The following is a 25854-nucleotide window of genomic DNA, read 5'->3' on the forward strand; positions in this document are numbered from 1 at the left end:
GCAATAAACACTACCAACCTCTCTGATCTCTTCAGTCTTGCAATCAAACTGACAAGCTCCATCCATGCGGGATTTACCAGACCAAAAGTTGAACTTCTGAACTGACACACTAAATGTTTCATCTAGTAAATCACACATACAGACTCGCTTGTGGGTAACATGCCTTAGTGTTTAATAGTAACTTACTTATGGCATTACTACTAATCATGACCTGAAGCTACTATTTTCTGCAGCAGTTACCAGCAGGCTGTTGGTAAGTATAGACTATTGTCTCCATTTTATCACAATAGTATTGAAGTGGTAAGTAGTATAAGAAATTTCCACTTTATTCCTTCTAATTAAGCAGTTATTGCACCAAGGTCATGTTGTTAGCATCTGGAGCACTGCTATTCCTGCCTGGAATGCAAATCTGTCCAATATGCTGATGGTTTGTCTTTAGAGAAGTATGGGGAAGAGATGAAAGTGGTTAAGTTGGGAATAGAAGTTTTCCATGGGCTGTGGACAGGATCTGGTGCACCAACTTCCTTATTAGCATACAGATTAGCTAGGAATACTTTGGAAAAGGGCACAAATACAGGTACATCAGAAATTACTGCACATTACCCATCCCTGCAACATGCTGCTATTAGATCACAATGCTGGGTAAATGCTAGGTCTGTAAGGAGTTTATCTTTAGCCTCTTCTGCTTATCTATTAAGCTTACATGTTCTATTATTTGTCATCTAAGAAGAATTGCTTGTCAGAGTGCCTTTCACAGGAACTTTGTATTGGCTTGAATGTGTTTAGATGAAGCAATAACAGCAAAAAGAACACAGCTGCTTTAAATAAGACGACTTGTGCTGGAGAAACAATGCTCCCCTGTATGTACTGTGGTATGTACTGTTTTTTTGTTACTTTTTATAAGACCCCCCCTCAGTCATGAATTTGATGGATCCTAGCAATACGCAAACCACATTAGTGGTTGTTAATACCACTTTGTCACTTGGTCACATCTATTGTCCAAAATCGTAATCTGAGTAAAAATCCTTCAGAAACCGTGCTGGCATCACAGTAGATATTACTGGCCCTAAGGATTGCGTAGCAGAGGGCAGAGAGATTATTCACATACTTCACTGGGTATGTATGGTGTGAACATCCTGCTGCCCACCATGTTCTGTGAGCCCAACCATTGGAACAGGCATGATGGATACATCTGTCAAATGATGGTGCAGCCTCCTCATACAGTGTTCTCTCATCTGTGAAAAGGAGATTTGCCTAATTCAATTGTGTTAACAAAATGTAATGTTTTAACATTTTAACAGTGCATTTTGTTAAATAATAGTCCATAACTCTCTACCTATTTGTCTCCCATTGATCGGACCCAGGCACTTCCCTATCCTGGGGAAAAGGCTTAGTGAAAAACGGTGAGAAAAACTATGCTACTCAAAAATAAAATCTGTCTATTAGTAGCCGTGAATTAATTTTTATTTACACATTTCACAAAAAACAGTGATATCATGATGTAAAAAAATACTGCGTCTGCAACATAAAAATGGAAATCACTAGTAAAATGATTCACTTTATTGGTCCATCCAACCTTAGAAGAAATCTTCCATCTGAAATCTTTTTTTTTTTTTTGTTTGGTAGTTTCAGAGGTAGATCTCTTATCCTGAACTTGTTCTTTTTATATTCAGGAATCCAGCCTTTCGGTTTCTAACCTTTATTAGATGTTTATGTAAATTATCTGCAAAGGCTACTTGAGGAGTGGAGTAGCCTCTGTCAGCTGCGGGGGCTAAGGCTACTACTCAGTGCCTCGAGATCCTCCTCTGTGTGTCCATGCCGCCTGTGAATGTGGTGGTGTGGTCACTGGCCAGAGGATAGCCCTGCATATGCACAGAAGTTACAGTCATGGAGTAGTCGTACACCCTGCAGCTCAGAGGTTACTGTATTTTTCGGACTAGAAGGTTGACAAAAAATCCTTTGCTTTTCTCAGAAATCAAAGGTGCGCCTTACAGTCCAGTGCGCCTTATATATGAACCGTAATTACAGACAACAGCTGCCTTGAACTGTGCAGAGGTCTGCCACTTGCTGGTCAATCAGGTGCGCCTTGTATATGAACCTAGACATTTTAGCAGGCATTTATTGATGGAGCGCCTCACAGTACGAAAAATACTGTACTCCACACAACCAAGTAGCCTCTGCAAGTAATTTGCATAAACCTCTAATAAAGTTTGGAAACTGAATGGGAGGTTTCCTGAAAATAATAAATCAAGTTCAAAGATGAGGAATATCTCAGAAATCTACCTTAGAAACTACTAAATGGTAGATTCCAGATGATAGATTTCTTTTTAAGCAATAAATTAGATAATCTTTTAGCAAATATTTAACAGCAGGAATGGCTATGTCTTGGATCTTCGGGTATTGATGGAGCACTATGTGCAGCCCTTGGCTGGTAGAACATGCTAGGAGTTGTAATCCAGCAATAGCGGAAGAACAAGAGGGCACAACCTGCCTATATAGGTATATAGATACTCTCTCTGCATGCTAGGAAAATACTCTGCTCTGGGTTATGGCTTGAAGTTGGACTGTAGCTCTTTGAATGCAGCTTTTCTCTGCTCCTTCTCTTCTGCTTGTCTCTTCTTCTCCTCTTGTTCGGCTTTGATCTCCTGCTCAAATCGGCTGCCGTGATTCATAGCCTGTACCTTTATACATAAAAGAAAGCAAATCCACAGTTGTAGACGGGTTGTATGTTCCTCAGCAGATTTACATGGTTAGAGCCTTTTCTAATGTATATATTTATAAGAAGCCAGCACCAAATATAGCAGAAGAATGTTCCCTGTATATTGTAAGTCACACCGAACCTGCACCCATTATACAGGATTGATTTTATAATAAGTTATAAAACATTTTATTTATGTCTGAAATAATGGGAAAACTCCATTTAAATGATTTACAGATTATTCTGTACACGTAGGCCACTAATTCATTCACTTCCATGGGAGAACTATAGATTTGTTTGTGAGTTTTAAAAGTGCTTTTCCAATCATTCATAGGTTTTTTTTTTTTTTTTATTTGTAACCAGTTGGACATCCAAATGCTAGATCCATTGCCCCAACAGAACCATAGTGATTCTACTTGACTAAGCTCATGTTCTGATAAAGTTGTGTGAGCCCAAGGAAACTGAATTGGGGGGCCCTGGCAGTTCTTTTAGCGCTGGCCCTCTTACAAACCAGCTTACCTTTGCTTCAAAAAAGCTTTTGGCTCCTTTCACACCCTCGATGGACACATCGATCTCTGAGAGTCGCGCAAGAGCGTGTAACCCGCTGTCCTCTTCCAGCTCCCCTGCTGCAGCTTTTCGGAAAATTAAAAGGAACTTTTAAAGAGAGGGGGAAGAAAAAGACAAATTGAGATATGATAAATCTGCAACTTGGGTAGGTAAATCTAGAATAAGATCAAGGTTAACAACTCTCCCTACTTTAGAAACGAGGCTTGGTGTGTGTAAAAGTAACATGTATTGGGGGGTGAAACAGACATTCTGCTGCAGTATAACAGCACTTCTGAAGCATTAGCATAATTTTAAAAGTTGATTTTAGAGGGAAGGAGGTTATGGATAACAAGCTTGACTTTAATGGTAGATTTCATTTAAAAGGGTTGTCTGACTGTTATAAAAATGTATCAGCTGGGCTGCGGAAGGCTTTTTTTAAAAAAAATAAATAAAGCTGTACTCACTTTTTGTCTACGGAGGCTCAGAAGCTCTGCTCTGATAACTTCCGGGAGGCCGTCCAGAACATCAACCAATCTGATTTTACAAGCCCCTATCTTTTTTTTTAAACTCATATTATATAAGGTGAAAGTCTATTACATGTAATACTCCCTCACAGGACAAGTGTGCACCATTCATCTACCCGGTTTTAATCTTGGCTCAGCAGTAACAGGTGATGGCTTTACATATATGTATACAATTCTTGTTTCATTCTTTATCCAGTCTGATCTCTACTTAGGATCAGAAGAGGAATTTCAATATACCCCTACCCATTCTTCCACATTCTCTCCCCTCTCCTGGTTGAAAGTTATAGACCAGTGTCTTTTATATAATACAATAATGCAAAGACACTGGTGCAATATGCTCAAGTAAAAAGTTGAAATCCCTTGCACTATGACATCAACCTATGAATTATTATTAATTTCTGCACAAATTTAGTGAAATGATCATCAGGATACATAGTACCATTATTTAAGATAATCCTATTGTAATTCAGGCGGTCCCCTACTTAAGAAAACCTGACTTGCATACGACCCCTAGTTACAAACGGACCTCTGGATTTTGGTAATTTATTGTACTTTAGTCCTAGGCTACAATAAACTGCTATAACAGTTATCACAGGTGTCTGTAATTAAGATTTATTGTTTATCCTGGTTCTTATGACAATCCAACATTTTTAAAATCCAAAATAATTTTGACTGGGGTTACAATAATAAAATATACAGTTCCGATTTACATACAAACTCAACTTAAGAACAAACCTACAGACCTTATCTTGTATGTAACCCGGGGACTGCCTGTATACCTAGAATGGCAAATACAGTATATGCTCCAGGGTGTAGCTGGGGGATATGAAATGCTGCAAGCTGGCACGTAAACTGCTAAGATGAGGTCATGCTACACACCTAGTGACACTTAGAGGGGTTGTGCCAAGTTTCCATGTTAGCCTTATTACATAACATGTTCCAGGTAAAAAAAAATTTAAAAAAAGTTGTGTCGTGTGTCTCAGTGGTTATACATATAAGTCTTTTGATGCATTTGGAAGGCATTTATAGCTTGGTGTATATATCCTTAGTGCTGCCAGTGTCAGATGCACCCCATGACTAGGCGAATGGTAACACCCAGGTGTCAATTTATTCATAAATATGGATTATAAATAATTATTCAGAGTTTTGAGACAAGATGTTCCAGGGTTGTTATTTCATGGGGAATACAATATATCCTAAAACAGACAAGTCATAGGTGGTGATGGGTGCTCTCTAAGGGATCCAACAGGACAAGGCTATATTCACACTGACGTATGGGGGACGTATATACGGCCGATATACGTCCCCCATAGACGGCAATGGGCACATGGTGCCCTACAGGAGCGGTACGGTGCAGCACACGTGCGGCTCCGTACCCGGGAAAAAGATAGGACCTGTCCTATCTTTACCCGTAGTACGGCGCTGTGCGCCATAACTTCCTATGGAGAGGGGCGGGGGTGTGCTGCGCTCACCTCCTCCTCCTCTCCCCGTGCACTGTCGTTGCCCGCTACGGTACGGTATGGACGGGCAACGGCAGTGTGAATATAGCCTAAGGAGGGTTTATTATCCAAGGACCATTTGAAGTCATTTTTGCTAAAAACTGCATTGACATGATGAACTGTGAATTTATTAATTTTTTGATGAAATTTGGAAAATCTTTTATGTTTATATTAATTTCTTACTCAATTTCAAATGCCAACCCTATGCTGACAAAAAAAAATTGGTTTAACAGGCTCCGTCCCCTTTCCAGAATCTGGTAGTGCAGGATTGATAAATTTCCCATATCGTAAAGCACCTCCCAACAAATTGAATCACTTCTAAAATTATATACTAATCAGTTCTGCTCAAAACGTAGAGCTCCAAATTTCTTGCAGAAACCCAAAGTTTAAAGTGATTGCACCAAGTTTGTATGTTATCCTATGTATGTGGTAGAGGATATCGATCTGATTGGGGAGGACCCAACTGCTGGGACACCCCCGATCAAGAGACGGGGTAACCTTCTCTCTAACTGACAGAGCGGGAGGTCTAGCATGCGCCTTGCCACTCCATTTAATAGTATGGATATAGCATATCACCTTGGTTGCTCAGTGGTTAGCACTAGTCTTGCAGCATTGGGGTCCTGGGTTCAAGTCTCATCCAGGTCAACATCTGCAAAGAGTTTGTATGTTCTCTCCGTGTTTGTATGGGGTTTTCCTCTGGGTCCTCCCACACTTTAAAACATACTGGTAGGTTGATTAGATTGTAAGCCCCATGGGGACAGGGAGTGATCTGGCAAGCTCTGTGCAGCCCTATGGAAGCTGTGTGCGCCATATAAGTAAAGGAATTATTATTATTTATCTCCAGCACTCTCATTCAGCTCGGTAATTTTCAACACTCCCATATTATTTGGTGGCAGGACACAGTTCTCTGGATATCTGGGTGCCCCACAGATCTGATTTTTACCCCCTATCCTGTGAATAACACAGGTTTTTTTTTGTGCTCAGGACAGTTGTGATACTGATGGCTGAGCATTCTATTTGATGTGTGGAGTCAGAGTGGTGGACCTACACCTGTCAGATACTAACCAGGGACTAAAAAAATGCAGTTGTAGATCCAATTTCTGATACAAAGTAAGAATAAAACAAAACAGAATTTGGACCTATTTACATGGGTTACCATTGCCCCCAAGATCATAAAATACTTATATCACTAAAGTAAGTGTTCTAGAACAGAGTATAATTATTGTCACGATTGCTGAGAAACGCACACATCGTACAATAATTACCTTCCTGTTAGCTCAATGGTCTCTGGCAGAACATGTTGGGAGTTGTAGTACTGCTTCAGCGGGAGAGCCACAGGTTGGGGACCATTGCACTAGTCCATCGTAGGTAGACAGATACATGCGGCAGACAATCACAGCTCCTCAGTGTCCTCTGTCACCTTTCTAGTGACAACTAGGATGAAAGAATCAATGAATGGAGAGGTCTCATGCATATTTCATAGGATTCAGATGTGGATTTCCAGTGTGACTTCAGGTGCTGATGTCCCCAGTAGGCCGGACCCCGCGGTTATCTGTGTGATTGATGTCAGCAGTAATTCAGCTATATGCTCCTGTGCAGGCTCTGACTCACCTCCCTAAAGCTCAGTTTTCCATCAAAGTCTTCATCCACTTCTTTAATCATGTCCTTAAGGCCCAGATGGGTTTGTGGCGCTCCAAGTTTCTCCATCATCAGCTTCAGCTCCATGAGATCTATGAAGCCGTCCCTCCCTGCATCATATCTGGGAGAAGAAGTTACTGGTTTATGGTATGTACAAAGGGGGTGCAGAAATATATAGGGGGATTTATCAGAACTTTGACGGGTCTCATGTGGGTATTTTTGCACCAAAAAAAAGTTGCATGACTGAAAACAGTCACATAAGACCAATTAGAGTTCTGATAAATCCCCCATAGAGTAAAACTCTACACACGTTCTGTGCTCACCCTGCTTAGGCCTCTCTGGACACTAATCCCAACACAAGGGGGAGGCTGGGCGAGATCTGCTCATACTTAATAAAAATGTGAATTGGCACGGTTTCTGACCTCTTTAGCTCCAGCTGGAGGTGAATGTCATATCTCATTTATTCCAGGCATTTGTTTGGGACCCTACTATGGGGGCTTAGCTAATGACTGTGTAGGAAAGAATCCTTTAAACTTTAAAGGGATCTTCCTATATAAAGATAGGATATGGATGAGTCAGAAATCCTGAGACTAAGGGCCCCTGCACACAAACGGATATCCGGCCCCATAGACACCTGGGCACGGTACGGTGAGCAGACACGTGTGTCACCGCACAGTTGACAGAAGCTAGAGCATGTTCTATCTTCTGCCATAGGTACGGCCAGGAGTCACATGTCCCTATGAAGAGGGGCAGGGTGTGGAGTGCTCACCCCTCCACCTCCCTGGCCGAACTTGTGCTACACCCAAGTCCCAGCCCGGGCCTAAAATGGGTGCCAGGATGGCTTTGAGCTGTGCCCCCTTTTGTGGAATTACCTAAATATAACACAGCCGATTAAAGAATTTTTCAGACATGTGCACATGGCCAAACAAACACATCTGGATATACTGTACAGGCAGTCCCCGATTTACGATAATCTGAGTTATAAACGACCCCTAGATACGAACGGGGCCCTCACCCGCGCATGCGTGGCCAAGGAACCCGTTTGTATCTGGGGTTGACCCGTTCCTCGGATCGCAGTAGCACTTAATTACCCTAAAGAACCCTTGCAGAAATGCCGGATTCACTTGTACTGTTCTTTTGTGTGCCGCCGCCTCTTAGTGATACAAGCGGAGGGGGAGGTAACTAAGGACGCTGTTGCACGATACCAGCGGCTTGTAAAGCGCTTCCGTGCGCATAAAGAACAAGCTGCTGGTATCGTGCGACTGCGTCCTTAGTTACCTCCCCCTCCACTTGTATCACTAAAATTGCGGTCGCGTTATATCAATGGCTTGTAAAGCGGCTCCTTGCGCATAAAGAACAAGCCGCTGGTATAATGCAACCGCGATCTTAGTGATACAAGGTCGCATTAAGGGTGGCTATAAAACATCAAAGAAGATGGGGGTGAAATCTGAACAGGAGCACAAGTATCAAAACCTACTGTACATTTAAAAAATTTACCAGATCTTGTACGTAATTCGGGGACTGCCTGTACATATATATATTTTCATTGTACACATTACTACATGTCACTTTTTATTTCCCATATGAAGCAATAGACTACACCCCATAGTAAGTCATGTGCAGGTACAGGGATAACCTTGCACTGAGCAGCTGGTGCTAGGAGACAAATCTCTTACTATTACATATTCTCTATGGTAGATCAGCCCACTGCAGTGCATTAAGGAAATAAAAAATGAATGATCTGGGTTTTTTGGGCTATTTTTACACCCCCTGCCCTTCCCCCATCTTAACTATTCTTCTATTTTCAACTATACTGATCCAGACCCACAATCTTCATGTTCATCATGTGATAATTGTTCTAGCTGACACCAGCGACTTACCAGCTGCAAAAATGGATGGGGTGGAGGGGCTGATATTTCTATAAATAAATCTCAACAGCTACTGCAGAACCTCTTTCTTGAGAGGAAAGATATTCATTGCTTCCACTAAATGATAGGACTGTATAATACACACTGTAGCTGATGAAGAACCTCTTTTTTTATATCGCATCTCCCACGGAGAGGAATAATCTGCTGTAAATCTGGAGCTTGTGCAAGCTATGAAATATCGGAAGCTACTGTAATCTGCTGGGGATGTCTCGCATGCCAATCCGCTAGTGTGCAAGGAGCCTGGTATCCATGTTTGTCAAAGCAGTCATTTTATAGAAAAATAGATGTGATGCATATGTATTTTTACACACATTAATGACCCATTATTATAGGGATGTGACTGCTCTGTCCTCCCCCGACTAGCACTGATTTCTCTCAATGACAAAATTATATGGGACCAACCTTCACTGATAGGGAGTCAGAGAAAAACATTAGTAATCTGAAGCTCCCTCTATATATCAGTACCACGGTCATATGCTGAGAGAGGGATATAGATCAGTATGCATCTATATGTTATACACATCCATCCTGCATCACACAATCAGCTCTATCTATCCCCGGCCGCCTCTCTCATCCACTACCTGTTGCTGCCATGGATCTGATCGGCTGCCAGGAGCCTATTACAACACGTTGTGGGCTCCAGCTTTAATGGAGGGACTCCGTCTGTTTACTAGCACATTGCTGGAGGCTGAAGAGCAGCGTGATAATGACAGATGACACTTCCCAAGCAGGACTAGAAGGGGGCGACCCCCCCCCCCCCTCCCATAAGCCACATTATTGGCAGAGGAGGGTTCCACGTCCTCATTTTCTGCATTGTGACAAGTGCCCCCACTGCGTCTACTACTGAATGAAACAGCCATTCCCAGCCCCCATCCTGCACAGCTATAGGAGGACATAATGCCATTAACCCATTAGCAGAGAGAGGAGTAAAGCCAAAGCGGATGGAGTCACGCTGCCAATATCCTATTAGGAGGGGGAGCATCATGTCCTGGGCACAAGAGCTTACTGCACAGCAGGAGGGTGCACAGCGATGCAAGGGGACCATAACTAGGAGGCCATGCTGGGAGATGTAGTTCTGCTCATAGTGATAAAGAGAAAGGTGTAGCAAGAGATCTCTATGTGAAAGAATGTAAAATTGTCTGGATGATAAATAAAAGAGAAAAATGGACCAATCACTGAGCGCTGCTCATTTTTTTCTGCCCTGTTTGAAAGATGCAAAGCGGGTTTGATCTATACATTGTATATAGGGTGTATATCAGGCAGAGCTGTACCGTGTAGCATACTGTACCGTGTAGCAGAGCTGAGCTTGTCAGTGATCGCTATCTGCAGCCACAAGTTGCGCTCTGCTACATGTGTGATGTGTATGGTAGATGTGTGTAGAGGAGGGGATGTAGGTACCACACCGGGCACTCACCGCCTGAACATCCCCTCCATGTCCTTGATCTGCTTCCTGCTGAACTCCTTGAACTCGGTGAAAGGGTTGAAGACCCTCATGTGCGGCGGCTCCCGCTCCCCCGGGTCTTCCATCCTCAGGCGCCGGTTCAGCCTGGAGGCCAACTCGTCCTCAGCCATCGTGTCCCTGCACCGGCTGCTGCCGACACCACCTGTCCCCCTGCATGAGAAGATGCAGCCGGCACGGGTCATGTGACCGCTCCGCATGTAATGCTGCAACTGATTGGACAACAGGCCGGAGGGGCGGAGACTGGTCCAGATAGATGAGGAGGAGAAGGAGGAGGATGCTAGTGCGCTACACACTGCGCATAGTGCGCCACTTGTCTGTACACTACTAATAACACTGCGTCACCTCATTATACACTACTAATAACACTATACACTACTAATAACACTGCGTCACCTTACTATACACTACTAATATCACCATACACTACTAGTAACACTGCGTCACCTCATTATACACCACTAATAACACTATACACTACTAATAACACTGCGTCACCTCATTATACACCACTAATAACACTATACACTACTAATAACACTATACACTACTAATAACACTATACACTTCTAATAACACTGCGTCACCTCACTATACACTAGCAATATTACTATACACTACTAGTAACACTGCCTCACTACACTATACACTACTAATATCACTATACACTTCTAATAACACTGCCTCACTACGCTATACACTAGTAATATTACTATACACTACTAGTAAGACTGCCTCACTACACTATACACTACTAATAACACTGCCTCACTACGCTATACACTAGTAATATTACTATACACTACTAGTAAGACTGCCTCACTACACTATACACTACTAATAACACTATACACTACTAATAACACTGCCTCACTACGCTATACACTAGTAATATTACTATACACTACTAGTAAGACTGCCTCACTACACTATACACTACTAATAACACTATACACTTCTAATAACACTGCCTCACTACGCTATACACTAGTAATATTACTATACACTACTAGTAAGACTGCCTCACTACACTATACACTACTAATAACACTGCCTCACTACGCTATACACTAGTAATATTACTATACACTACTAGTAAGACTGCCTCACTACACTATACACTACTAATAACACTATACACTACTAATAACACTGCCTCACTACGCTATACACTAGTAATATTACTATACACTACTAGTAAGACTGCCTCACTACACTATACACTACTAATAACACTATACACTTCTAATAACACTGCCTCACTACGCTATACACTAGTAATATTACTATACACTACTAGTAAGACTGCCTCACTACACTATACACTACTAATAACACTATACACTACTAATAACACTATACACTACTAATAACACTGCGTCACCTTACTATACTCTACTAATATCACTATACACTACTAGTAACACTGCCTCACTACACTATACACTACTAATAACACTATACACTTCTAATAACACTGCGTCACCTCACTATACACTAGTAATATTACTATACACTACAGGCGGTCCCCTACTTAAGGACACCCGACTTACAGACAACCCATAGTTACAGACAGACCCATCTGCCCACTGTGACCTCTGGTGAAGCTCTCTGGATGCTTTAAAATAGTCCCAGACTGCAATAATCAGCTTAAAATTGTCTGCAATGAAGCTTTATTGATAATTCTTGGTCCTATTACAGCAAAAAAATTTGAAACTCCAATTGGCACTGGGGCAAAAAAAAAAATTGTCGGGAACTACAATGATAAAATATACAGTTTCGACTTACATACAAATTCAACTTAAGAACAAACCTACAGTCCCTATCTTGTATGTAACCCGGGGACTGCCTGTACTAGTAAGACTGCCTCACTACACTATACACTACTAATATCACTATACACTTCTAATAACACTGCCTCACTACGCTATACACTAGTAATATTACTATACACTACTAGTAAGACTGCCTCACTACACTATACACTACTAATAACACTATACACCACTAATAACACTGCCTCACTACGCTATACACTAGTAATATTACTATACACTACTAGTAAGACTGCCTCACTACACTATACACTACTAATATCACTATACACTTCTAATAACACTGCCTCACTACGCTATACACTAGTAATATTACTATACACTACTAGTAAGACTGCCTCACTACACTATACACTACTAATAACACTATACACTTCTAATAACACTGCCTCACTACGCTATACACTAGTAATATTACTATACACTACTAGTAAGACTGCCTCACTACACTATACACTACTAATAACACTATACACTACTAATAACACTATACACTACTAATAACACTGAGTCACCTCACTATACACTAATAACCCTATACACTACTAATAACACTGCGTCACCTCACTATACACTACTAATATCACTGCCTCACTACACTATACACTACTAATAACACTCCGTCACCTCACTATACACTACTAATAACACTCTGTCATTAGTGGTCTTCAGCGCAGTAGCGACACCTGGTGAACGTCGGAGGAACTGCCTTAGTGAATCCCGGCCGGACCTGAATCCACCGCAGAGAACGCACCGCTGGATCGCGAATGGACCGGGTAAGTAAATCTGCCCCAATGTGTGTGTTGGTGATGTTTATGAAAATGTAAAAAATGGCACCTTAAAGTGTAACCGTAATTTCAAAAAACTTTTGATATGTTGTAGGGAAGGTAATTTTAAGCCCTTTTACAATTGGATTAGTTACCCGGATCTTGCTCCTTCCTCTTGTATTCTGCAGACTTCCCCTAGATGTCAGCAATCTCTCATATGGCTGTTACTATGGACATTCCGTCTTCAGAAAGGAGCTGAGACTACGAAGCAGGAGACACACCCACATTTCTCTCCCTGCAATCAGCTGATTACCATATGTCTCATTGCTCCAGCAGCCATGTGCAGGGAGAAGCCCCAACTAATGTAGTGACCAAACACCTACACTTATCTTTCCCTCAGCTTTCCCTACACTTGTGTATAAACAAATAATCCACACAGACAGAAACTGCAGCTCCCCATCCCCCCATCACCTCACACAAGGAAGTGGCAGGAGAGACTCTGCAAGTCTACAAGCTGTCCCCTCATGTGCTGTGCTGAAGTGTTTCATAGATAGATAGATATAGATACATACATATGAGATAGATATAGATACACAGATAGATATGAGATATAAAGATATTAGATAGATCAGGGGCGTTGCTAGGGTTGTAGAAGATCCGGGGCACGGGCCCCAACACATATGTAGCGCTCTTTTAGTAATGCCCCCTCCTGTACATAACCCCCCACATAACAACTTTACTGACAGTGTATACAGCTACAGAAACACCAGAGAAATCCCTACTTTTTCCCTCCAGTGACTGCAGGTGACGTCTCCTCCATCTTCTCCATTAGACATCACCACATCTTATGTTCCTCATTGTCCCTACATCTTGGTTCCCTGGCAGTGTTATCCTGCTGCCGCCCCTAACAATCTCCCCAAATACTGTAAGGCAGCACTCACACTTTGTCTTGCATTTAAACAAAACCAGGTGCGTGTTACCCATCACATGTGTATTACTGGAAACGCAAATGAGATCAAACCGAGGCCTGTCCTAGTGACATGTGTGAACACACTCCAAGAAATGTCCCCCACACAGCCCCCCCAGTAATGTCCCCACACAGCCCCCCCAGTAATGTCCCCACACAGCCCCCCCAGTAATGTCCCCACACAGCCCCCCAGTAATGTCCCCACACAGCCCCCCAGTAATGTCCCCACACAGCCCCCCAGTAATGTCCCCACATAGCCCCCTCAGTAATGTCCCCACACAGCCCCCCCAGTAATGTCCCCACACAGCCCCCCAGTAATGTCCCCACACAGCCCCCCAGTAAGTAATGTGCCCCACACAGCCCCCGAGTAAGTAATGTGCCTCACACAGCCCCCCCAGTAAGTAATATGCCTCACACAGCCCCCCAGTAAGTAATATGCCTCACACAGCCCCCCAGTAAGTAATGTGCCCCACACAGCCCGCCAGTAAGTAATGTGCCTCACACAGCCCCCCCAGTAAGTAATGTGCCTCACACAGCCCCCCAGTAAGTAATGTGCCCACACAGCCCCCCCAGTAAGAAAAGTGCCCCACACAGCCCCCCAGTAAGAAAAGTGCCCCACACAGCCCCCAGTAATGTCCCCACACAGCCCCCCAGTAAGAAAAGTGCCCCACACAGCCCCCCAGTAAGAAAAGTGCCCCACACAGCCCCCCCCAGTAAGAAAAGTGCCCCACACAGCCCCCCCAGTAAGAAAAGTGCCCCACACAGCCCCCCCAGTAAGAAAAGTGCCCCACACAGCCCCCCCAGTAAGAAAAGTGCCCCACACAGCCCCCCCAGTAAGAAAAGTGCCCCACACAGCCCCCCCAGTAAGAAAAGTGCCCCACACAGCCCCCCCAGTAAGAAAAGTGCCCCACACAGCCCCCCCAGTAAGAAAAGTGCCCCACACAGCCCCCAAGTAAGAAAAGTGCCCCGCACATCCCCCAAGTAAGAAAAGTGCCCCGCACATCCCCCAAGTAAGAAAAGTGCCCCACACAGCCCCCAAGTAAGAAAAGTGCCCCACACAGCCCCCCAGTAAGAAAAGTGCCCCACACAGCCCCCCAGTAAGAAAAGTGCCCCACACAGCCCCCCAGTAAGAAAAGTGCCCCACACAGCCCCCCCCAGTAAGAAAAGTGCCCCACACAGCCCCCCCCAGTAAGAAAAGTGCCCCACACAGCCCCCCAGTAAGAACAGTGCCCCACACAGCCCCCCAGTAAGAACAGTGCCCCACACAGCCCCCCCAGTAAGTAATGTGCCTCACACAGCCCCCCAGTAAGTAATGTGCCCACACAGCCCCCCCTGTAAGAAAAGTGCCCCACACAGCCCCCCAGTAAGAAAAGTGCCCCACACAGCCCCCCAGTAAGAAAAGTGCCCCACACAGCCCCCCAGTAAGTAATGTGCCCCACACAGCCCCCCAGTAAGTAGTGTCCACACACAACCCCCAGTAAGTAATGTGCCCCACACAGCCCCCCAGTAAGTAATGTGCCTCACACAGCCCCTCACTAAGTAATGTGCCTCACACAGCCCCCCAGTAAGCAATGTCCTCACACAGCCCCCCAGTAAGTAATGTGCCCCACACAGCCCCCCAGTAAGTAATGTGCCTCACACAGCCCCCCCCCAGTAAGTAATGTGCCTCACACAGCCCTCCAGTAAGTAATGTGCCTCACACAGCCCCCCACTAAGTAATGTGCCTCACACAGCCCCTCACTAAGTAATGTGCCTCACACAGCCCCTCACTAAGTAATGTGCCTCACACAGCCCCCCACTAAGTAATGTGCCTCACACAGCCCCTCACTAAGTATTGTGCCTCACACAGCCCCCCACTAAGTAATGTGCCTCACACAGCCCCCCACTAAGTAATGTGCCTCACACAGCCCCCTCCAGTAAGTAATGTGCCTCACACAGACCCTCACTAAGTAATGTGCCTCACACAGCCCCACACTAAGTAATGTGCCTCACACAGCCCCCCACTAAGTAATGTTCCTCACACAGCCCCCCCAGTAAGTAATGTGCCTCACACAGCCCCCCACTAAGTAATGTGCCTCACACAGCCCCCCCAGTAAGTAATGTGCCTCACATAGCCCCCCCAGTAAGTAATGTGCCTCACACAGCCCCTCACTAAGTAATGTGCCTCACACAGCCCCCCACTAAGTAATGTGCCTCACACAGCCCCCCACTAAGTAATGTGCCTCACACAGCCCCCCCAGTAAGTAATGTGCCTCACATAGCCCCCCCAGTAAGTAATGTGCCTCACACAGCCCCTCACTAAGTAATGTGCCTCACACAGCCCCCCACTAAGTAATGTGCCTCACACAGCCCCACACTAAGTAATGTGCCTCACACAGCCCCCCCAGTAAGTAATGTGCCTCACATAGCCCCCCCAGTAAGTAATGTGCCTCACACAGCCCCTCACTAAGTAATGTGCCTCACACAGCCCCCCACTAAGTAATGTGCCTCACACAGCCCCACACTAAGTAATGTGCCTCACACAGCCCCCCACTAAGTAATGTTCCTCACACAGCCCCCCCAGTAAGTAATGTGCCTCACACAGCCCCCCACTAAGTAATGTGCCTCACACAGCCCCCCCAGTAAGTAATGTGCCTCACATAGCCCCCCCAGTAAGTAATGTGCCTCACACAGCCCCTCACTAAGTAATGTGCCTCACACAGCCCCCCACTAAGTAATGTGCCTCACACAGCCCCCCACTAAGTAATGTGCCTCACACACAGCCCCCCACTAAGTAATGTGCCTCACACACAGCCCCCCACTAAGTAATGTGCCTCACACTAACCCCCCTTATTCTCCCCCTTCCCTATCATGTCTCCCCCCTTACCTCACAGATGCAGCTGTCTGTGTGTGCACTGCTTTCCCCGTCAGGTCATGTGACCATGACATCATCACAGGTCCTTCCTGTGACTATTATTCACCGGAGGCTGAGCTGCTGGGGAAAGCAGTGACAGCAATCTTTCTCATCACGATCCGTGCAGGACACGGATCGTGTTGAGAGAGGGGAGAATGCCCGGGGAGATCCGGGACACAGGCCAAAAGGCACGAGCAGGCACGAGCCCCGGATCTTTTGACCTAGTGAGATAGATAGATGATAGATAGATAGATACAATATAGATAGATAGATCAAAGTGAAGAGGCAGCACTCCAGATAGTGTTGAAAAGGGGTGAACCTTTATTCCATGAACCGCAACGTTTCGGTGTGAGTTTACACCTTTCTCAAGCACGGTTCATGGAATAAAGGTTCACCCCTTTTCAACACTATCTGGAGTGCTGCCTCTTCACTTTGATCTATCTATCTAAGTGAAGAGGCAGCACTCCAGATAGTGTTGAACTGTGCTTGAGAAAGCTGTAAACTCACACCGAAATGTGGCGGTTCATGGAAGGTTCAACACTATCTGGAGTGCTGCCTCTTCACTTTAACCGGTTCGCGACCGCCCGCCGTGTATTCACGGCGACGGTCGCGTCGCGCTGCATGGAGAGGGCTCACGGGCTGAGCCCTCTCCATAGCCGGTAAGTCTTTGCTGCATATTGCAGCAAAGGCTTACCGGTAACATCCGCGATCGGTGCTAGCACCGATCGCGGGTGTTTTTACAGCGTGGGCTGCCGGCAAAGCTGCCGGCAGCCTCAAACAGATAGCGGCGCATGGGCGCCGCCATCTTACCTGAGATCGCCGCTCCCCGTGACGTCATCGGGGGGCGGCGATCCGTCTCCATGGTAGCCTCGGGTCTTCCGAAGACCCGAGGCTATTTCGTTTTAACCCCTTCATTACAATGTGCTGATAGCACATTGTAATGAATGAGGAAGAAAATCCCCATATACTGCCATACTGTAGTATGGCAGTATATGATAGGATCGATCTGACAACCTAGGGTTAAAGTACCCTAGGGAGTCTGAAAAATAGTATAAATAAAAATAAAAAAAAGTTTAAAAAAAAAAAATTATAATAAAAAAACCTAAAATTTCAAATCACCCCCCTTTCCCTAGAACTGACATAAATATAAATAAACAGTAAAAATCATAAACACATCAGGTATCGACGCGTCCGAAAATGCCCGATCTATCAAAATATGATAACGGTTTTTCAATGCGTTTAACCCCGTAACGGAAAATAGCGCCCAAAGTCGAAAATGGCACTTTTTTGCCATTTTGAAAAATCTAAAAAAATCTATAAAAAGTGATCAAAAGGTCGTACAGTCCTAAAAATGATATCACTGAAAATATTATCAAATTTCGCAAAAAATGACACCATGCACAGCTCCGTACACCAAAGTATAAAAAAGTTATTAGCGCCAGAAGTTGGCAAAATCAAAAAAAAATTTTTTGGACAGGAGGTTTTAATTTTTGTAAATGTATGAAAACATTATAAAACCTATACAAATTTGGTATCCCCTTAATCGTACCGACCCAAAGAATAAAGTAGACATGTCATTTGGGGCGCTCAATGAAAGACGTAATATCCAAGCCCACAAGAAAATGGCGCAAATGCGTTTTTTCACCATTTTCATTGCATTTGGAATTTTTTTCCCGCTTCCGAGTACATGGCATGAAATATTTAATACCATCATTATGAAGTGCAATTTGTTACGCAGAAAACAAGCCGTCACACAGCTCTTTACGTGTAAAAATAAAAAAGTTATAGATTTTTGAAGGTGGGGAGTGAAAAATGGACATGAAAAAACAGGAAAGGGCCCGGTCCTTAACCGGTTAATATATTTGGGATTCTCCGCCAAGTTATCACCGGCTACTGCACTCACTCCTTCAGCTGTGCTGCTCATGACTCTCCCTTGTTTAGATAGTGTTAAGGAGGTTGCACTGGTTTCGGACGCCATCTTGACTACTGTCCGCCATCTTAGATACAGCGGCCACCTTGGGGGGGGGGTATGCTTCCCTCTAAGAAGCTATAGAGTTAAATGTTTTAATTCAGCTATTTTTCTCATTTAAACTGTTGTTTGCCTTTTCACAATATCCTTGGCATTTCTTAGCGTCCTTCGGGCCTCTGTATTCTTGTTATTTATTTTGGTTATGAAGAAGCTTCTAGGAGCCATTGTGTAGATAAGCATGGCTGTAAACAAGGCCTAGTCATTTTTCCCAGAATGTGCTGGTACAAAAGCATAATGGCCAATAGAATCTAAGTCCTTATCAACACCCCAAATGCTGATCTCTATGTGCTAAAATATAGCTGTATCTGTTTGAAATAAACGGTTTGATTTGAGTGCATCGGAAGACCGACTGTGTCTTTCATTTACTCTGTCAGCTCGCTGCCGGCAGCTATCTCATCCTCCCTCAAAGGGTTAATTAGGACTCACCTTACAAAAGTCAAGAGGGCTGTTGGGGCTTAGAAGTGAGCAACAACAGCACCAAGACAGCCTCCGTGAAGGGTCCCCGCCGGCTCGGTGAACAGAACTGACCAGAGAGCTCTCAAGGTAAGAGATTAATTTTTATTGTCTACCTTGATATGTCACTTCTGGTTCACTGGTTGGACGGACCGGGTAAGACTGTCTCTGTGTTATGCATTTGCCACTGTTGTTCACTGTAACCTAAGCTCATAGTTTTTGGCAAAGAACCACTTTGTAAGGTGATGGACAGAGACTGAACAGAGACTGGACAGTGACGGATGCTCAGACAGTCTGTGGTGTTAGCTGAAGCTGTGAGATGGGAAGTAGTAACCCTTAGATGTCTGCAATGCTAGAGTGGGAGAGTGGGAGATATTCTGTTGTGATTATCATAGTGTCTATAGTACTGTTTGACTGGTGCCAATAGGGTTGCCCATAGAGGTATAGAGCTCAATTTGTGCACGTGCAGCGGAGACCCGCCCTGATCAAGTGTGTGTTTAGCTTTCTTTTTTTGGGAGTCTTAACAGCCTCGTGGGACTGTAAGAACTAGTAGTGACTTAGTAAAGAGTCGGTAAGAGAGTGGACTTGGTGTAGTCGGTGAAAGAGTAGTGACAGGTCAGAGTTGACTTGGTGTAGAGTCCTCTGTGGAAGTCTGGTATCTAGTTTCTTTGGGGTCAGTAAATCGAGGTGTTGGCATTCGCTGTGTCTGTGGGGACAAGTTTGGTTGTGTTGCAGTAGTAGGCATTTATGATGAGTTGTGAATTGGAATTGAGCCAGGTGCATTGCAGACAAAAAGATGTAGGTAGACAGAAGATTGGCATGATGTAAGTAGATAGAAGGTTGTTGAGTTAAGTAGGACTGATGGAAAAGTGCAAGTTGATATGATCGGACATAAGGGCTGGTAGTTTTGTGTTGAAATGAAAGGTCATAGTGAAGGTTTTGGGATGTGTCAGATGATCTGATGATTGTACAAGTGAGAAAACTTGATCAGATTTGCAAAACAGACACTTAGAGCCTCTGACTGACGGATGGACCAGGACAGAGTGACAGGAATCCTTCAGAGTGCCCAATGAAGAAAGAGACAGGCGATAAGGGACATTTCAAAGTTTTTGATGTGGAAAGAATTTGAGGAAAAAGAGATTTAATTATATTTTCCTTGAAGTGAAAAATGGCCCCTGTAATCCAGACTCCACCCCTGTATCTGGTGGTTAGAGAAGATGACCCGCCCTACCATTCTTCAGTGGCGGCCATCTTAAGTCAGTTTATTTTTCAGTGGCGGCCATTTTAAGTTATATTCCCTTCAAGTCGATGGAAGTTGATTGCTGTTGGCAGCCATAAAAGCTGTTGTGGGGCTTTGTAGGAAAACAGCTGACCAGGTTTCGGGCGTCTGCTAGGGGTCTTGGGAGTGAGGGATGTTGTTTGTTTGAGTATTATTAAAATTTATTGATCCCGACAATTAGAGAAAAATTACTATGAAAAAGTGTTACAATGTCTCCGGTACCTGCTTTCTGGCATTTAAGGGGTTAACAAAAGGGTGGGGGCTGTTGGAGCTGCGTTTTGTTTTGTGAAGAACTGACATGTGCTGTGTCTGTCTTATCTACGAGAGAGACGATAGTGACCTTGATGTTCACAGAAAACTGAATTTCTCCATATTGAGTTGCTTGGAATCTGTGTTCTGTTATCTCGTGGTTTACAGGCTAGTGAGAACATTTACATTTGGGAGGGGTAGATCGCTGCGTTTAGAGTTCTCCCTGACTATCTAAAAAAACTTGAAGGAAGTTATTTGGTTGTGGAACAGGGATACAGTATGATGTGATGTCCTCCTGTGTACCCCATGAACAGACTAAGCAAGAATGAGCCCCCCAACTGTATTACAGAGCCTATGACTGACTTTTGTTCCTTTTTGATTAAAAACCATCTTAAGTGTACCTGGATTTTTTTGAGACGTTGGAGTCTGGCCAGAACTTTATAGGTAGCATAGAACACTGCTGGAGATGTGGTGGAGGGACTCTGACACATTGACGTACAGAGGGAAAAGAGGATGTTTCACAGACCACGCCAAAGTGAGACTGACAACATCTCCGGAAGTCTCAACCGACCAACCCAAGTGGGCGTTGCGGGGAGGAGACATTACTGTAGTGAGTGGCAGAGACGGCCCCCACAGGGCAAGACAAGGGGGGGTGGTTACGGACAAGGATGTCAGCGAGAACAGCCCCCCCAAACAGAGTTATCGATCGCCTTTCATTGTAGAACTCTCCCCTGCTAGTCCGATGATGATTTTAGCCCATTCCCGGTCAAGAAAAGACTCAGAAAGAACAGCCGGATACATGTAGCATGGTCCATGACCTCCAAGCTGCCAATGAGTGTACTGAAGCCCAGTGGTCCCTAGCCCAAACTGGCAGCAGTCCCTGAGGGTGACATATTATTCACTGTTGATTTGGCAAATGTTTTCCTCTCTGTGCCCCTACATGAAGATTGCCAGTACCTATTTTCCTTTACCAGTTCAGTATTCCAGTACACCTGGTGCAGATTCCCACAAGGGGGGTAAAACTCACCCAGCCAAGAACTACACGGCCCTACAGGGAGTAGACTGGCAGACTAGCCCCTTACTGGATGTTCTCCTTTTCAGTATGCGGAGGACCTACTGTTTTTGTTTGCCAGGATGCATTTATTGACCTTATGTGTTTTCTGTTCCAGAAGGGTTACAAAGTTCCCAGAGACAAACTCCAGTACTGCCAGGAGAAGGTGGTCTTCCTAGGCCACTGCTTCTCAGCCACAGGCTGATACCTGACAGAGGAAAGAAAGCTGGCAGTCCAGAATGTGCCCCTGCCCTGAGGCCCTAAGCCTCTTCACATGATTCTAGGACTGGCCAGCTCCTGCAGGCCTGGGATGAGGTCTGCTGCCCCTTTCTGACTGCATTGCCTCTTCCCCATTTGCCCTTAGTCAGGAGGCAGTTGATGCATTCCATAGCCTTAAGCTGGCAAATCCTGTCTGCCCCGGCCCTAGGCACATGCCACTGAACCAGACCTTTTATTTTATTTTGCACTGAGTATATAAGCCACAGGTGTCTTAGCCCAGGAATGTGGTGGCCTCCCCAGTGGCCCACTATTAGGCCCGGTTAGACTCAGTTGTGAGGGGAGTCCCGCATGTGTCAGTAGCTGCAGCCAGCAATCTGCTCAGCAAGGCCAGTGAGCTGATCCTAGACCCTAGATCACTCAGTTACAGTGCAAACCCCACATACCTTGCACAGTGTCCTCACCCAAGTACAGCCCAAGCATCTGAGCAAAGGCCAGACAGCTTAGACTCCAGTGTGCAGTCCTGATTCCCCAGGATACACTGATAAGGTGCACAGCTCTGAATCCTTCGTTCTATCGCCAGTCTTCCAGGATTCAGAGGGGGGGGGGGGAGAAGGGTAATTAACCCAGATGTTGAGTTTTTTCTCATAGATGGCTCCAGGTCTGCAGGAGAAGACAGACGGTTCTATGCTGGATATACAGTGGTCAGTGGCGCACATGAGGTAGTACAAGCAGAACCACTCCCTCCACACAGGTCAGTGCAGGAGGGGAAGTGACGGCACTCAGGGAAGCGCTACAGCTGGTGGAAGGTAAAAGGGCAAACATCTATACTCAAGGTATAGTCCTGGGGTCTAAACACGACTATGAACCCTTATGGAAGGCTAGAGATTTCCTCACCTCTGCAGGGACCCCCTCTAAGCATGGCACGCTGGTTAAAGAGCTCATGGATGCTCTCTTACTTCCACAAGAGGTGGGGATAATAAAAGTAAAAGCACACACAATTTGGTAACTCTACAAGCCAAGGGCAGGTATGTGGCTGACGGGATGGCGAAGGCAGCTGCACAGATGGAACCCAGAGACTGTCCTGAAGTCTCAGCGGTGAGTTCTGAGCTAAAAGTTTGATCCACAGGTGTTCCAGTCCCTGGTGGCCCGAGAGTCATCAGAAGTGAAGGGAGTGTGGAGGAAAGCTGGAGCCTAGATGCCGATGGGACCTGGATGCTGGGAGAGAGGGTGTGCCTGCCCGGAGCCCTGCACCCGACATTAAGTCAAGTAGCCTACAGACACATACACATCCAAAATGGTCATGCTAGTGCTCATAAACCACCAGTGGTTTGCCCCGGCATTACTACCCCTGTCACTAGACTAGTGAAAGCCTGTATAGTCTGTGCCCGCCACAACCCGGGTAAGGTGGAAAAGACCCCACAGAAGGTGACACCCAAGCTGCTGTATCCCTTCCAAAGACTGCAGATGGATTTTATCCAGCTACCAAAAAGTGGTACGTAGGAGTACGTGCTTGTGTGCATTGATCTCTTTCCAGGGTGGCCAGAAGCTTCTCCCATGACCAAGGCTACTGCCAGAGCTGCAGCCAAGAAGTTGGTGAGTGAGATTTTTCTGCAGGTTTGGACTTCCAGAGACCATAGAGTCCGGTCACAGAACCCACTTCACTGGACAGGTAAAGACCTGAAACCTTGTCCCTCCTGGGTGTAGAACAGGCCCTGAACACCCCTTAGCATCCCCAAGTTAGTGGTGGGATTGAAAGACTAAACGGCACTCTTAAGTTAGAGATCCAGAAGGTCATGGAAGAAACAGGGAAACCATTGCGGACCACCCCCAAAAGAAAGATGGGATTGTCCCCCTTTGAAGTACTTTTTTTTTTTGGCTGTGCACCCAGACTAAGCCCCTACTTCCCACAGATCCTATAGCTGATGGCAGGAAACCAGGTGGAATGTGCCACACAGTTCAGCCAGGCCTTGGAAAAGCTCCGCAAAAGTGTTTCTGATTCCTTTTTCAGATCCAGACAGAGACCTCAGGACGCATAACCTGAAGCCTGGAGACTACGGGTGGTGAAGACACACCAGAGAGAGAGTCTGGAGCCTCGCTACGATGGTCCTTTCCAAGTCCTGCTGACCAGTGCCACGCCTGTGAAGCTAGAGGGAAGTCAGCATGCTTCCACGCTTTCTATTGTAAACTTACTTCTTGCTAGCTGGTCTCTTCTGACTGACTTGTATGCTCAGGGACACCCCAACCATGACTATCACTGTATCTATAGGGGTGACCAGGATGCCCCTAGGGTAGGAGACTTTACCTACGGTTGGTGCAACAAGACAATGACCTTCTTTAACATTGACAGCACAGGTAGCCCTGTATTAGCAGTGTCTGATGTGTACCGGATTTGTGGGGATAGGAGAGTCAGGTCAGGCCTAGAGGCTCGGAAGGTGAGTGTACTGTGATAAGACTTGTGCATTCCTTCCTCGTGATCCCCAGGGATAAGATTGATCAGACACATAACAAAAGGTAGAGAATCCCAAAGGATTCTGGAGGTCTGAGAGAGAAGCGCCTAGATGACAACGTTTATATAGATACAGTGGGAGCACCAAGGGGGGTCCCAGATGAGTACAAGGCCCACAATAAGATATGGGCAGGTCTAGAGTCCATTATTCCCCAGATAACTATGAGCAAAAATGTTGGTTGGGTTAACTGTTTTTATTGTAATCAACAGAGATTTGTGAATTATACCGGAGATGCTTCCCAGAACCGCATGGCTTTGGACATGACCCTTGCTGAGAAGGGAGGAGTCTGTAAGATGGTGGGAGTGGCTTGTCGCATGTACATCCCAGATGACATCGCCCCCTATGGATCCATTACCCATGCTCGTGAAAAGATTGAAGGACTGTCCAGGGAACTCAAGAGAAACTCTGGGGTGGACACTTTGTCCTTCATTTTGTGGTTGAGGGATTGGAAGGGTTTCCTTTAAGTGGGGGTGATATTGGGGATTGTGATTTTGCTCTTGTCACTTATGGCGTGCTGTGTGGTCCCCCTCATCAAGTCCACCATGTCCCAGATGGCCGTCCAGGCGGTAAGAACCAGGACAGGAGAAGTGCCCGGAGCGGAGGATGATGCTGCCTGTTTACAAACCTATGGACTATGGGAACTCAGTGATGTGATTTGAGTGTGCGGGCCTGTAACCCCTGAGTGACCAGCCTCCAGGGGATCTGGTGAAGAGTTAACAAGTCCAGCAGGTAAGGGCTTAGCCTACCTGTGGGTACCTGGAGCTTGAGGAGGTCGCTCAGGATGGAGTTACAGGCCAGCAAAGCTCAAAGGGGGGAATTGTTAAGGAGGTTGCACTGGTTTCGGACGCCATCTTGACTACTGTCCGCCATCTTAGATACAGCGGCCACCTTGGGGGGGGGGTATGCTTCCCTCTAAGAAGCTATAGAGTTAAATGTTTTAATTCAGCTATTTTTCTCATTTAAACTGTTGTTTGCCTTTTCACAATATCCTTGGCATTTCTTAGCGGCCTCTGTATTCTTGTTATTTATTTTGGTTATGAAGAAGCTTCTAGGAGCCATTGTGTAGATAAGCATGGCTGTAAACAAGGCCTAGTCATTTTTCCCAGAATGTGCTGGTACAAAAGCATAATGGCCAATAGAATCTAAGTCCTTATCAACACCCCAAATGCTGATCTCTATGTGCTAAAATATAGCTGTATCTGTTTGAAATAAACAGTTTGATTTGAGTGCATCGGAAGACCGACTGTGTCTTTCATTTACTCTGTCAGCTCGCTGCCGGCAGCTATCTCATCCTCCCTCAAAGGGTTAATTAG

General features: G+C 45.3%; 1 protein-coding gene and 1 long non-coding RNA gene across 3 annotated transcripts; one reads left to right on the plus strand and one right to left on the minus strand.

The window, feature by feature from the left end:
* Window positions 1-1545: 1545 nt before the first annotated feature.
* On the minus strand, window positions 1546-13071 carry LOC140135092 (EF-hand domain-containing protein D2-like). Of its 2 annotated transcripts, none has more exons than XM_072156128.1 (4): window positions 13050-13071; window positions 6879-7026; window positions 3218-3352; window positions 1546-2681 (listed from the first exon to the last, which is right to left on the minus strand). In XM_072156128.1, exons 2-4 carry the CDS (start codon window positions 6990-6992, stop codon window positions 2547-2549), a joined length of 384 nt encoding a protein of 127 aa, XP_072012229.1. In that variant the 5' UTR covers window positions 6993-7026; window positions 13050-13071; the 3' UTR covers window positions 1546-2546. The 2 variants fall into 2 exon arrangements, with proteins under 2 accessions (XP_072012229.1, XP_072012228.1); XM_072156127.1 differs by lacking the exon at window positions 13050-13071 and adding an exon at window positions 10248-10493.
* Window positions 10472-25781, plus strand: LOC140135093 (uncharacterized). Its single transcript, XR_011856454.1, has 2 exons — window positions 10472-12903; window positions 19158-25781. It is a non-coding gene; the product is annotated as an uncharacterized lncRNA (long non-coding RNA).
* The last annotated feature ends 73 nt before the right edge of the window (window positions 25782-25854 follow it).

The sequence above is a fragment of the Engystomops pustulosus genome, chromosome 6 (genome assembly GCF_040894005.1).
Source record: "Engystomops pustulosus chromosome 6, aEngPut4.maternal, whole genome shotgun sequence".
NCBI lineage: Eukaryota > Metazoa > Chordata > Amphibia > Anura > Leptodactylidae > Engystomops > Engystomops pustulosus.

Excerpts from the sequence above, each read along its gene's own strand:
- LOC140135092 (XM_072156127.1), bottom strand. The coding sequence starts at position 10,492 with ATGCGGAGCGGTCACATGACCCGTGCCGGCTGCATCTTCTCATGCAGG. Across the intron at positions 3,353-6,878 it reads GAAAACTGAGCTTTAGGGAG|TTCCTTTTAATTTTCCGAAA; the intron begins GTGAGTCAGAGC and ends TCTCTTTAAAAG. Across the intron at positions 2,682-3,217 it reads AAAGCTTTTTTGAAGCAAAG|GTACAGGCTATGAATCACGG; the intron begins GTAAGCTGGTTT and ends TTATGTATAAAG.